The sequence below is a fragment of the Oncorhynchus mykiss genome, chromosome 12 (genome assembly GCF_057628025.1).
Source record: "Oncorhynchus mykiss isolate SJ-2025 chromosome 12, ASM5762802v1, whole genome shotgun sequence".
Classification (NCBI taxonomy): Eukaryota; Metazoa; Chordata; class Actinopteri; order Salmoniformes; family Salmonidae; genus Oncorhynchus; species Oncorhynchus mykiss.
The window spans coordinates 22,178,936-22,193,825 of record NC_143033.1 but is presented as its reverse complement, the minus strand read 5'-3'; the positions used below and the strand labels follow the sequence as shown (position 1 = coordinate 22,193,825).

General features: G+C 42.2%; 1 protein-coding gene across 2 annotated transcripts; it reads left to right on the top strand.

Annotated features, from left to right (window-relative positions):
• The first annotated feature begins 7,410 nt into the window (after positions 1 to 7,410).
• Positions 7,411 to 14,168, top strand: LOC110537177 (serine/threonine-protein kinase TAO3). 2 transcript variants are annotated; one of them, XM_036937183.2, is made up of 8 exons: positions 7,411 to 8,205; positions 9,247 to 9,483; positions 9,684 to 9,812; positions 10,107 to 10,310; positions 10,561 to 10,800; positions 10,997 to 11,209; positions 11,592 to 11,774; positions 11,867 to 14,168. In XM_036937183.2, exons 2-8 carry the CDS (start codon positions 9,298 to 9,300, stop codon positions 12,026 to 12,028), a joined length of 1,317 nt encoding a protein of 438 aa, XP_036793078.2. In that variant the 5' UTR covers positions 7,411 to 8,205; positions 9,247 to 9,297; the 3' UTR covers positions 12,029 to 14,168. The 2 variants fall into 2 exon arrangements, with proteins under 2 accessions (XP_036793078.2, XP_036793079.2); XM_036937184.2 differs by lacking the exon at positions 7,411 to 8,205 and having other exon boundaries at positions 9,208 to 9,483.
• The last annotated feature ends 722 nt before the right edge of the window (positions 14,169 to 14,890 follow it).

Below are 14,890 nucleotides of genomic sequence, written 5' to 3'. Positions count from 1 at the left end.
AATGAACCGCCCTTGCTGTCTCTGCCTGGCCAGTTCCCCTCTCTCCACTGGGATTCTCTGCCTCTAACCCTATTACAGGGGCTGAGTCACTGGCTTACTAGTGCTCTTTCATGCCGTTCCTAGGAGGAGTGCGTCACTTGAGTGGGTTGAGTCACTGACGTGATCTTCCTGACTGGGTTGGCGCCCCCCCTTGGGTTGTGCCGTGGCGGAGATCTTCGTGGGCTATACTCGGCCTTGTCTCAGGATGGTACGTTGGTGGTTGAAGATATCCCACTAGTGGTGTGGGGGCTGTGCTTTGGCAAAGTGGGTGGGGTTATATCCTTCCTGTTTGGCCCTGTCCGGGGCCACAGTGTCTCCTGACCCCTCCTGTCTCAGCCTCCAGTATTTATGCTGCAGTAGTTTGTGTCGTGGGGCTAGGGTCAGTTTGTTAAATCTGGAGTACTTCTCCTGTCTTATCTGGTGTCCTGTGTGAATTTAAGTATGCTCTCTCTAATTCTCTCTTTCTTTCTCTCTCTCGGAGGACCTGAGCCCTAGGACCATGCCTCAGGACTACCTGGCATGATGACTCCTTGCTGGCCCCAGTCCACCTGGCCATGCTGCTGCTCCAGTTTCAATTGTTCTGCCTGCGGCTATGGAACCCTGACCTGTTCACCGGACGTGCTACCTGTCCCAGACCTGCTGTTTTCAACTCTCTAGAGATAGCAGGAGCGGTAGAGATACTCTTAATGATCGGCTATGAAAAGCCAACTGACATTTACTCCTGAGGTGCTGACTTGCTGCACCCTTGACAACTACTGTGATATTATTATTATTATTATTATTTGACCATGCTGGTCATTTATGAACATTTGAACAGCTTGGCCATGTTCTGTTATAATCTCCACCCGGCACAGCCAGAAGTGGACTGGCCACCCCATATAGTCTGGTTCCTCTATAGGTTTCTTCCTAGGTTTTTGCCTTTCTAGGGAGTTTTTCCTAGCCACCGTGCTTCTACACCTGCATTGCTTGCTGTTTGGGGTTTTAAGCCGGGTTTATGTACAGCACTTTGAGATATCAAAGTAGCTTAGTGGCAGGGTAGCCTAGTGGTTAGCGCGTTGACCTAGTAACTGGAAGGTTGCAAGTTCAAACCCCTGAGCTGACAAGGTACAAATCTGTTGTTCTGCCCCTGAACAGACACTTAACCTATTGTTCCTAGGCCATCATTGAAAATAAGAATTTGTTCTTAACTGACTTGCCTAGTTAAATAAAGGTAATTTTTAAAAAAATCAGCTGATGTAAGAAGGGCTATATGAATACATTTTATTTTATTTGAGCCATAAGAACCATTTAAATCTCATGCTAGATTTATGCAACCACACTGGGTCATACAGCTGCAGTGGCGATTTTAGCATGTAAATCTTGGTGGGGCATGCCAGCAAAGCCACTACACAACACTAAACAATACATTTATTGGACTATAGCGATGACAAACGGTGTCCACAAACTGTTAGGGCCTACATAATGCTGTCCCAACAGCAATCCCAACACCTTACCAATGCTACACATGGCCATCAGAGGAGCCTGGTCTGGCAGTGAAACAGTTAATTCAGCCTCATTTACTGCCTTTTAAAAAAACATAGCTGATATGGCTAACTTACGTTAAACAAATGTGGTTTCTACTGACAATTAAGATGTACAAACTATGGCATAAGGGGTACAAACTATGGCATAAGGGGATAACGAGACATTAAGACATGATTAAGACATTAATGAGCGAGCTAGGACGGATGTAGTCAATATAACTATTTGTTCAGCACTTTTGAAATGTACAGTGACAGAATTCAGAACATGGATCGTTCTTACTGTATTCTCCCTGTACACCAAGTCCGAACCGTAGGATAAATAAAGGGGGCATACTCTTACTGACAGTTGTGGCTGCTTTGTGTGATGTATTGTTGTCTCTACCTTCTTTCCCTTTGTGCTGTTGTCCGTGCCCAATAATGTTTGTTCCTTGTTTTGTGCTGCTACCATGTTGTGTTGCTACCATGTTGTTACGTTGTGTTGCTAACATGCTGTGGTCATGTGTCTCTGCCTGGCTATGTTGTTATCTTAGGTCTCTCGTTATGTAGTCCTGAGTTGTCTCTCTTGTTGTGATGTGTGTTTTGTCCTATATTTATATTTTATTTATTTTTTATTCCAGGCCCCCGTCCATGCAGGAAGCCTTTTGGTAGGCCGTCATTGTAAATAAGAACTTGTTCTTAACTGACTTGCCTTGTTAAATAAAGTTTTAATTAATTAATTTAAAAAAGCAGACAAAGAAAGGTTTTACAATATTTTATGATGACATTTCTCTAAAACAGGCTATATGCTACATGTGCACCACCAAGTCAGAACAGTAGGGGAAAAGGGATCAAATTATTTGGATGAGTCATATGGGCTACTAACAGTTTACTACACAACATACACTTTGTATTCATTTCTTAGCTACAGTATACATATCTCCCTGGCAAATTACATCATTTATGCAGCAGCATACAATACATTATTGGACTCACCTTGTTGTGCTGTGCTCACTTGAACAGGAAGGTGGCGCGGTGGTCCTTCTAGGGCAAATGTTGTCATCATGCATTGTCATCGAAGTCTGGCATTCTGTGGATTTATGGTGATTTCAAGACAACTGGGAACAATAAGGTTGAATCATGACGTTTGTGATCTTCAGGTAGGAGCTCTTGAAAAAGGACAGAGTTCCCGACTTGGAATTCACACTTGTCTTGAACTCACTGAAGTCTGAGATTTCCCAGTTCCAAGTTTCCATTTGCTTTGAAAGTGGCAGAAGTCATGCTGGATTGACAGAATGGCCAATGTTGAATGTTTATCCTTTAAAGCTTGGAAAAGAGACCCTTAAAACTCAGACTTGGACCACACATCCACTCCACTGAATTGTGCTGCTAGTGATTGCTTTACGATGCTTGGAGTTAGCCACTGATTCCTTCCAAACCACCCATTGTTGAATTTGCGATTTCCAACTTGTTGTGTAATGTTTATGTTCAATGGCCGATGAGCACCGACATGTTTTATCTATACTTTCTCTTCATATGACAAGGACTTAAAAGGATTTGCAAGTTGATTGTCGACTTGATTCATGATGATGACTGACAGCTTGCTAGCTAAGATTTTCAAACTATGATGTTGACACGATCAGTCCAATCAAAGCTACTGTAGATATGTGATTTTATCAGTGGTCAATGACTAAGCATTCATGGATGGGCATTTCTAATGTAACTCTATGGCAGCACCCAAGGGGCTTGAATTTTGGAGTTCTTCCCGTAGATTTTGCGGTGACGTAGTGCCCCCATGAGTGACAGAACACTGAGCCAATCACAGTGCGACTAGAGAACATTACCACCCCCTACGCTTCGTGTTTTCTGCTGGCTGCCCCAACACCACAGAAAGCACTGGGCTAAATACAGTGCCTTGCGAAAGTATTCGGCCCCCTTGAACTTTGCGACCTTTTGCCACATTTCAGGCTTCAAACATAAAGATATAAAACTGTATTTTTTTGTGAATAATCAACAACAAGTGGGACACAATCATGAAGTGGAACGACATTTATTGGATATTTCAAACTTTTTTAACAAATCAAAAACTGAAAAATTGGGTGTGCAAAATTATTCAGCCCCCTTAAGTTAATACTTTGTAGCGCCACCTTTTGCTGCGATTACAGCTGTAAGTCGCTTGGGGTATGTCTCTATCAGTTTTGCACATCGAGAGACTGACATTTTTTCCCATTCCTCCTTGCAAAACAGCTTGAGCTCAGTGAGGTTGGATGGAGAGCATTTGTGAACAGCAGTTTTCAGTTCTTTCCACAGATTCTCGATTGGATTCAGGTCTGGACTTTGACTTGGCCATTCTATTCTTGATTCTTCACAAAAAAATACAGTTTTATATCTTTATGTTTGAAGCCTGAAATGTGGCAAAAGGTCGCAAAGTTCAAGAGGGCCGAATACTTTCGCAAGGCACTGTATACACACATACACATACATATATACACACTACCATTCAAAAGTTTGGGGTCACTTGTTTTTGAAAGAAAAGCACATTTGTTGTCCATTAAAATAACATAAAATTCATCAGAAATACAGTGTAGACATTGTTAATGTTGTAAAGGACTATTGTAGCTGGAAACAGCTGATTTCTTTATGGAATATCTACATAGGCGTACAGAGGCCCAATATCAGCAACCATCCCTCCTGTGTTCCAATGGCACGTTGTGCTAGCTAATCCAAGTTAATCGTTTTAAAAAGGCTAATTGATCATTAGAAAACCCTGTTGCAATTATGTTAGAACAGCTGAAAACTGTTGTCCTGATTTAAAGAAGCAATGACACTGGCCTTCTTTAGACTAGTTGAGTATCTGGAACATCAGCATTTGTGGGTTTGATTACAGGCTCAAAATGCCACTCCTAGGGAATGCTCAACGAGGTTAAGAAGAATCCTGGTGTGTCAGCTAAAGACATAGAAATCTCTGGAACATGCCAACATCTCTGTTGACGAGTCTACAATACGTAAAACACTAAACACGAATGTTGTTCATGGAAGGACACTGCTGCACATCTGATGTTCGCAAAAGAGCACCTGGATGTTCCACAGCATTACTGGCAAAATATTCTGTGGATATATGCAACTAAAGTTGAGTCGTTTGGAAGGAACACATAACACTATGTGAGGAGAAAAAAAGGCACAGCACACCAACATCAAAAATTCATCCAAACTATAATGTATGGTGGATGGAGCATCATAGATTGGGGCTGCTTTGCTGCCTTAGGGCCTGGACAGCTTGCTATCATCGACAGATAAATGAATTCCCAAGTTTATCAAGACATTTTGCAAGAGAATGTTAGGCTGTCCACCAATTGAAGTGTAACAGAAGTTGGGTGATGCAACAGAACAACGACCCAAAACACAGAAGTAAATCAACAACAGAATGTCTTCAACAGAAGAAAATACGCGTTTGTGTGTTGTTATTTTAAGCAGACTGTTGGTCTATTGTTGTGATCTAGATAAAGATCAGAACACATTTTATGACCGATTTATGGCAAAATCCAGGTATTTACAAAGGGTTCACATACCTTTTCTTGCCACTGTACCTTATAAGTATTCAGACTCGAAATTGAGCTCAGGTGCATCCTGTTTCCATTGATCCTCCTTGAGATGTTTTTACAACTTGATTGGAGTGCCTCTGTGGTAAATTAAAATGATTGGACATTTGATTTGGAAAGACACACACCTGTCTATATGAGGTCCCACAGTTGATAATGCATGTCAGAGCAAAAAACCAAGCCATGAGGTCGAAGGAATCGTCCGTAGAGCTCAGAGACAGGATTGTGTGACAGATCTGGGGAAGGGTACCAACAAATGTCTGCAGCATTGAAGATCCCCAAGAACACATTGGCCTCCATCATTCTTAAATGGAAGAAGTTTGGAACCACCAAGACTCTTCCTTGAGCTGGCCGCCCGGCCAAACTTAACAATCGGGGGAGAAGGGCCTTGGTCAGCGAGGTGACCAAGAACCCGATGGTCACTCTGACAGAGCTCCAGAGTTCCTCTATGGAGATGGGAGAACCTTCCAGAAGGACAACCATCTCTCCAGCACTCCACAAATCAGTCCTTTATGCTAGAGCGGCCAGACGGAAGCCACTCCTCAGTAAAAGGAACATGACAGCCCGCTTGGAGTTTGCCAAAAAACACCTAAAGGACTTGCAGACCACGAGAAACAAGATTCTCTGGTCTGATGAAGCCGAGATTGAATTATTTGGTTTGAATGTCAAGCGTCACATCTGGAAGAAACCTGGCACCATCCCTACGGTGAAGCATGGTGGTGACAGCATCATGCTGTGGGGATGTTTTTCAGCGGCAGGGACTGGGAGACTAGTCAGGATCGAGGGGAAGATGAACGGAGCAAAGCACAGAGATTTCCTTGATGAAAACCTGCTCTAGAGCGCTCAGGATCTCAGACTGGGGGCGAAGGTTCACCTTCCAACAGACAACAACTCTAAGCACATAGCCAAGACAACACAGGAGTGGCTTCGTGACAAGTCTCTGAATGTCATTGAGTTGCCCAGACAGAGCCTGGACTTGAACCCAATCTAACATCTCTGGAGAGACCTGAAAATAACTGTGCAGGGACGCTCCCCATCCAACCTGACAGAGGTTGAGAGGATCTGCAGAGTAGAATGGGAGAATCTCCCTCTCATACCCAAGAAGACTTGAGGCTGTAATCGCTGCCAAGGATGCTTCAACTAGGTACTGACTAAAGGGTCTGAATACTTCTGTAAATGTGGTATTTGCTTTTTTACATTTAATACATTTGCTACAATTTCAAAAAAACTGTTTTTAGTTTGTCATTATAGGGTATTGTGTGTAGAATGATGAGAATAAGGCTAACGTAACACAATGTGGAAAAAGTCAAGGAATCTGAATACTTTCCGAATGCACTGTATAACTCTAATTTCTATGTGAATTTGGTCAGGTTGCCCAAAAGGTTACATATTGCAGCTTTAACAAATAATATACATATTTACAAACAGCGTACCTATTAATGAATTACAATGCCATTATTTGTAAACATTTTAAGCATGTATAAACATAATTACAATTCAGAAGCAATTATGGCATGCATAGTAATTTACAAAACACATATAAACATTTATAATGGCTATATAATATATCACTAGCCACTTTAAACAATGCTACTTAATATAATGTTTACATACCCTACATTATTTATCTCATATGTATACGTATATACTGTACTCTATATCATCTACTGCATCTTTATGTAATACATGTATCACTAGCCACTTTAAACTATGCCACTTTGTTTACATACTCATCTCATATGTATATACTGTACTCGATACCATCTACTGCATCTTGCCTATGCCGCTCTGTACCATCACTCATTCATATATCTTTATGTACATATTCTTTATCCCCTTTACACTTGTGTGTATAAGGTAGTAGTTTTGGAATTGTTAGCTAGATTACTCGTTGGTTATTACTGCATTGTCGGAACTAGAAGCACAAGCATTTCGCTACACTTGCATTAACATCTGCTAACCATGTGTATGTGACAAATAAAATTTGATTTGATTTATTCAAGTTATTGTAAAGGGTAATCAAGTTCTGTACAGCAGGTTACCTATAGACAGTCCTTTGAACTAGTATTCGTTTGAAGTAGTTTTTACAATACTACTATTGTATGACTTTTATAATGACCTTGTTGTTTATTCAGAAATGTTTACAAATCTGTACCAAGAATCAACAACATTCTATTAAATTAAGGAAGCCACACCATATAATGAATTTAAAGAATCGTTGTACAGCTTCCATCAAGTATGTGAAACATTGCAGTGTCTCTTTAAAAAAAAAAGTGGGAGTGTGAAAGATGGCTCGTGAAAGAGCTGGAGAGATCAATAGAAGGCACTAGAAACAACCATCTAAGAAAGAGCACAATGTATTTTGACTGAAAATTAATTGGAATATATAATAAATATCTAGCTGATTAGTATCGTCAGAGGGGAAATATGCCTTGGATGGATCTCTGTTTGATTTACATTGTTTCACAGATCACCTAACATTTCATGTCATCATGGGAATAGAAGAAAAGGAATACTGCCCATAATCTTTTTATTTGATTTTGAGTTCGGGAGGAATGCAACAATCTCTCTTTATAATTCCCCTCCTCTTCTTTTTGCCCTGATTGTATGTTATAGGCGTTGTATATTTCACCCTTTTCCACCGGATCCATTTGGTTCCTCCTCCTCAGGAAGTGGAGACGCCAGAGACAAGGACTGCCTTCAGCTGCTGCCTTCCTGGCGGGGCCCGCTATCACTCTGCGATGCCCTGTTCATTTCTAGCGAGGAGCTGCAGGCAGTAGCGAGGGACCACGCAGGGGAAGGATGCATTTAAAGCAGGATGTGTGCTGGATGCTGGGAGACACGGCAGCGATAGCAGCAGCAACAGCGAGCACAGAGGGCCTGGGAAGCGCCCACCCCCTCTCTCTCCTCCTTTTCCTCCCCCCCTGCAGGACCATGCTTGCGTGAGGGATGAGGCTGTGCACAGGGACGCCAGGCCAGAGCTGCGGCCTACTTCTTCTCACAAGAGCCGGGCTCTCGACTGCAAGATCTGTGAATGCTTTGCCACCATCAAATCATCAGCATCTTTGGTAGGCAGGCTCCCTCTCCCCGTTGTTTGCATAAGAAACAAGGGGGGGGGGGGGGTTTCTCGCTCTCCGTCCTTTCAGCTGCACATCTGTAGTCATGGCAACCGGATCCCGTTAATAAGTGCCATTTTTTCAATCCTCCGTTTTCCCCCTATGCCTGTGCTTTTATATGTGTGTAATCGTTTGGATTTCTATCAAATCTCTTTCGCTATCGGTTCGTCATGATTTCAAGTGTTTTAGTTATTTATTTACAAGCTGTACCTTTACCATTCAATAGTAGGCCTGCAAACCAGGCTCATACCGCTCCATTTGTGGCTACATATACAGTATGTACGTGACAGATATATTAGCATGAGGAACACCACATTGACGTTCAAGGCACCCTCTTTATGTTCATGTATGTAGCAACCATAATTGATGATGCATGTGCTATGTTACTAGCATGAAATCTGAGCCAAGCAGCAATGATCAATCAGTGAAGAGGAACAGTGTGCATTATTTCCTGCCCTGGAAAATGCTATCCACAGATACTGTAGCTAATAATCCCCAGGAATGTCCACCAATTAACAATGGTGTGCGATTGTCAAATTTATGACAGGATTTGTGATAGGTGGTCATAGAGGCCATCTTTAGTTATAATTGATTGAAGTTTACATGTGTTGGACTAGAACGCAGATTATATTTGGTATATTCTGGAATTAATTTAGTTATACTACATCAAGGGTGAAATTCAGAGAACCAATACATAGAACCAAATAAATACTAGTTAGCTTTAGGTGTACTGTATATAGTCCTTGTGAGGACTCTCTATTCCATTTAAGGTATTCTTGCAAAGACTAAAATATGCTAAGTTATGTTTCAGATTCACAAAGAACATTGTTCTACTGTATTTTAAGGTCTATTACTGAGTATGACTAGGATACTCGTCCATGTTGAACGATACAGTACATTTTAATTTTACAGTCGTCTTCCTTCACAGGCCCTCTTGCTTTTCACCCCTGACCGTTCTCTCTGTGGCCTCCGACCCCTGACCCCTGTGTCCAGGTCACCAGGTAGATCCAGGAGCATGAGCAGGACTCTGAGCTGCGGGAGCAGATGTCTGGTTATAAGCGCATGCGGCGGCAGCACCAGAAGCAGCTGATCGCCCTGGAGAACAGGCTGAAGGCGGAGATGGATGAGCTTAGGCTCCGGTTGCAGAAAGAAGTGGAGACCCACGCCAACAACACTTACATAGAACTGGAGAGACTGGCCAAACGTCACGCCGTTCACACAGACAAAGAGGTGAATGATGTACTGTCGCCTGGTAGGACAGTAGGTCCTGATTGGTATGAATGAGGTGTAAACTGAATATGTTCAAACTCCTTGATTAGATAGCATCCTTAGAATTTTGCCATTTCAGCATAATGTCAGAATTTTAAACAGAACATGGAAGGGAGGTGATAAACCTTTAATTCTGGAACATTTAATATGTTCCCGTACAGTTAAAGGCAGCTACAGCAGAGGAGAAGAGGATCCAGCAACAGATCATTGCCCAGCAAAAGAAGGAGCTGACCACCTTCTTAGACAACCAGAAGAGAGAGTACAGGCTCTGTAAAGAGAAGATCAAAGAGGTAAATGTATGAATCATTAACAAATGTTTCCTCTTTGTTTGTGTGAAATTGTTTGCATTTTCCATGCATTCCATTCATTTTCTCCATTTAATTTTTAATTTTACCTTTATATAACTAGGCAAGTCAGTTAAGAACAAATTCATATTTTCAATGACGGCCTAGGAACAGTGGGTTAACTGCCTGTTCAGGGGCAGAACGACAGATTTGTACCTTGTCAGCTCGGGGATTTGAACCACTAGGCTACCCTGCCGCCCCATGACCCACTAAGCCCTGGTTCTTGTCTGGGTGTTGCAGGAGATGAATGAGGACCCCAGTACACCCAAGGAGGAGAAGCAGGAGCGTCTGTCCAGGCACAAGGAGACGGTGCAGCGCTCACAGGCTGATGATGAGGCCCATCTCCTTGACCAGCAGAGGCTGGTCTATGACAGAAGTTGCCGGGCCATGAAACGGAGGACACTGGTCAGGAGGCACGAATTTGAACACGAGCAAATGAGAGAGGTACAGTTGCTCTCTGAGATTTAGTTAGCTAACAGGAACATGCAGGGTCCATGATGCTGATAGATGTGTGCTTTTATATCCCTTCTTTATCAGTCTGTTGTATGATTGCTTTCTTCAACTTTGCCTCATAGTTCCTGGTAAAATAATAATCTCAACCTCTTTTGTTAAATGGCCTAAATTGCACTGTACAAATCTGAAGAACTGTATATTTAAAATGCAATGGAAAGATGAAGAATATGTCCCGTCCCAGGAGCTGAATAAGAAGAAGACCCAGAAGGAGATGGAGCAGGCCCTGATGATCCGACAGGACGAGTCCACTCAGGAGCTGGAGCGCAGGCAGCTGCAGACACTGCAGAGGCTCCGTGTTGAGCTGATCCGCCTGCAGCACCAGACCGAGTTGGAGAACCAGGAGGAGTACAACGGCCGGCGGCAGAGAGAGCTGCACAGGAAGCACGCCCTAGAGCAGAGGCAGCAGCCCCGGAACCTCAAGGTGCATAGAATCTATACTGCAGCTGTTGCACTGTAAATTTGGTACATCTAGTACACCTGTACATCTAGGCAAAGACCCTTTAGTTAAAGTTGTACCCCTGGTCAGACTGAAGCTCAGCCGGCACCCAAAACTGGCAAAATGATTGTTTCTTACTGTATATTTCTTACAATTTTTCTTTCCATTTGTCCTTCTGGAGATGTTGGAGATGCAGATCAAGAAACAGTTCCAGGACACGTGTAAGGTGCAGAACAAGCAGTACAAATCCCTGAGGAACCATCAGCTTGAGGTCTCTCCTAAGAGTGAGCACAAAGCCATCCTAAAGTCACTGAAGGAGGAGCAGACACGCAAGCTCGCCGTGCTGGCCGAGCAGTACGAGCAGAGCATCAACGAGATGATGGCCTCACAAGCGGTAAGGGGACTTACCCTGAACCTCCAAACAGTCACATAATCTCTGCTGGGACATGCATTACATTTTTTGCCAACTCGGTGGCCTTGTGGTTAGAGTGTCCGACTTGAGATGGGAAGGTCGATCCCCGGCCGAGTCATACCGAAGGACCAAATAAATTGGACCTGATGAGTCTGCTTGTCACTCAGCATTAAGGAGATGGATTGGGTTAAGGCCCTGCGATATACTAGTGTCCTGCCCAGTGGTGTATTTGCACATCAAGCTGCCTCACGCTTCAGAAACAGGAGATAAGCTTTTGCTCCTCTGAGTTGTTCCAGCTCGTGCAAGGCTACTTTATTTACATGTATTTTTAACCCCTCTCGCTCTCGTCTCTGTGGTCCTCCAGATGCGTCTGGAGGAGGAGCAGCAAGGAGAGTGCCAGGCATTGAAGCAGCAGCTGCAGCAGGAGATGGAGCTCCTGGATGCCTACCAGAACAAGACCAAGGCCCAGACAGAAGCCCAACACGAGCGGGAGCTGCAGAAGCTGGAGCAGGAAGTCTCCTTGCGCAGGGCCCACCTGGAACAAAAGGTATGTTTTGATTATTTTATAAGTAACACAGACTCTTTAAACTGACCACTTCACTTATTTTATTGTTTAATATTCAACAATTGTGGATTCAGATTGAAGAGGAGCTGGCCTCACTTCAGAAGGAACGCACTGAAAGGATCAAGCACCTGTTTGAACGGCAAGAGAGGGAGATGGACGCTTTCGATGCAGAGAGCGCTAAGCTGGGGTTTGGGAGCTTAGGATCACTGGACTTCCCCAAGGAGGACGACAGATGAAAATGGATGTGTGTGTGGAGGACTCTTCGCTTCTGGTGTATGGTGTAGACACGTGCTTGCACGGTTTCACTGTCGACTTGACCATCGTCAACCTCCACAGTGACAACGCTGGATAACTCTCTCTCTCTCTTTTTCTCTCTCTAGTCTTTTAGATACCACATTACAGCATAGTGCTGTCATGTGCCAGGGGAACTACTTTTGTGCAATTTAAAAAAGGGGGAAAATAAAACAAGATTAATTCAAAACACAAGATTAAACCAAGACAAACCAAGAAACTAATTCTTATCAAAAATAAGAACTGACTCTTTCCTCCATGCCATCACAGCTCCTTTTGGTATAAAATTCAGGAAATTTTAGTAAAAATGAGCACTTTGATATGTTTAAGTATTAACCATGTTCATATAATGCTTAATGCGTATGTCACATGGAGGGGCATTGTGGAATGTGAGCTGCGGACTACACCGTGATGTTTAGCGGCTTCATCTTTCTTCTCAGAGAATGTGAATAATACTGGATGTGAATACTGTGAGCTAAAACGAGGGTATGGGGACGGTGTCAGATGTATGTACACAGTTTTATGGAGAGCTTTTACTTAATTCCATATTGAGCTAAAGAATATAGTCCTTCACTTTTTTAAACAATTAAGATATTTATGTTCCATTGTTCAGTATTTAGGATTTATTGGCATCAGTTTGATCAAGGTGTGTATTTTATCACAATGATTCAACTCAGTAAAACTGCTTATTGTTGCATGCACTTTAAAGACACATTCAGGTTGTGAAGTAAAGCATGAATCTGTCAAGAGATTTTAGCCGTTTGTAAATAAGTGGTCATAGCATTTATGTTTTAATGCCTATTGATACTGAACATAAGCGCCATATTAGATATGACAATTTCACAAATGCCTTTATTTAAGTTGTGCCTATGAAGCGGTTTTGATTTGTCGTTCGTTCATGTTTGTTTAGCACGGCCAACACCATTGTTTGTTCCATTCCAATTTGTGAATCATTTAATGTTCACTAATCAAAGGTCTTGTAAAGGAAATGGTGAGAATTGTGCTGTATAACTTTTGATATAAATATTTCTATTTGAGAACCTAACTAGGAGATACAGAAGATTTGGTCGATTACTTGATGAAGGAACTTCACATTATAATTTGGAATGGTTTTTTTTTTGTCACAAATAAAACTGACATGGTAATACAGTAGATCAACATACTGAAAACGAATCACTGCAGACTTATCAGATTGTATAAAAACAGTTTAATGTTATCACAGAATTACTGTAAATACATATTTTTTAAAGATGTCTGGCAGGTGGTTGCTTTGTTCTGGGTTGCATTCAAGTCATAGCTGTTTAGCTACCAGATGTACAATGTTTTGCAGTGTTCACGGTTGTTATTTCACATAAGGTTGCACAATGTGTCCATTACAGTGACTTGATTTCTACTATCACCATCAGCCTTTGTGATCCTGTGACACAGACAGAAGACCAGATTGAATGTCTGTCTATGGATGTTACAAACTATTTCAAAGTGTCCAGGGTGAACAGTTTCAAAAGATTTCTTGAATGCAACCCTGGTATTTTGACAGTTGCCTCCAAACTCTCCTGTTCCCTATACATTGATAAGTGATGGAAATCATGCTCTTCATAGTGGTGGGCTGGGCAAGTGAGATTGAGAATGGTATAATATCTGACACAAATGCAAGAGAACTAACTATGGAATTCGAAATACATGAATAAACAACTAATATTTTCAATGTGAACAACCCAGTATGGCATTGTTGATACCACCCAGACTTATGGCTCCTTGCAAGAATTCAAGTGTCAAAGTTATTTAGTAGGCCTCATTTTTGGAATGATTTGCTGTAAATTACTCCTTTGAAAGCAAAATATTTTGAGTTTGGAAGGTTTTTCAGATTGTAACTTTTGTTGACAAATGGTTCCATATGATCCATATGCTATTTTCTCTGGGTTGGTTGAAAATGGTTTAAACTTGTTATGAACCAAAGTGTTTATGTGGACTTCAGTTATAAAGAAATATGTATTTAGCTAGAATAAAGGGGACTTTCCTAAACTAAGCCATGCAGCATTTCCTGTGTGGCACAGACAAAATAAAAGAGATTCTCTTGAAACATGATGACTGCATCAACATCCTGCATCCAATTTCAGTGCATGAATGTGCAATTATTTGATTCTTTCCTGTATTGTTACCATATGCGTTATATACAGTATACACCAGGACATGACAAAGTGTTATTGACCAGAACAACCGCATACTGTAAGGAGTCACAAGAAATACAACAAATAATAATAGCATGTCAGGTTCACTAGAAGGGACACTCCATAGTTCCCACAGTGCTGTGTGTTATGTTGGTGAAGGAAGTTACACGGCAGTGCTTCCTGTGTTTCCTCGATGCCCTGTGGTCTACCATTTACCATGCAGACTGTGCATCTCTTTTGATCTGGCTGTAGGGGAGGGACATTCTCACTGTCTTCAAGTCTGTATTCACTGGCAAGAATTCAACTGTAAGTTCCTCGAAGTGTTGACTGGCTGTGGTATCAGAAGCAGCCTTTTAAAAGTTGGCCAAATGGAAAGTACCCTGGGATGAAGGGTAGAGGAGTTGTGGCGGAGGCACTTTACACTTACCTGAGTTGTGCTGACAGGGATGTGGTCGTATGAGTTCCCCCTCACTTTTCTCAAGCAGTCAGTCATCTGATAGAACTAGAGTCCCTGCTGATGTAGATCAGAATAAAATGCTCACCTCCAAAAACATTGCTGAGTTGAAATGGGGACATGTGAATGATAATCATTAAAGGGAATGAGTGTACATAAGTAAATGCATTCTCACGTAACACACA

What these genes read in the sequence shown, in the direction of transcription:
- LOC110537177 (XM_036937183.2), top strand. Translation starts at nt 9,298, where the DNA reads ATGTCTGGTTATAAGCGCATGCGGCGGCAGCACCAGAAGCAGCTGATC. An exon ending in AACACGAGCAAATGAGAGAG is followed by an intron (nt 10,311 to 10,560) that starts GTACAGTTGCTC and finishes GTCCCGTCCCAG; the next exon opens with GAGCTGAATAAGAAGAAGAC. An exon ending in AGATGATGGCCTCACAAGCG is followed by an intron (nt 11,210 to 11,591) that starts GTAAGGGGACTT and finishes GTGGTCCTCCAG; the next exon opens with ATGCGTCTGGAGGAGGAGCA.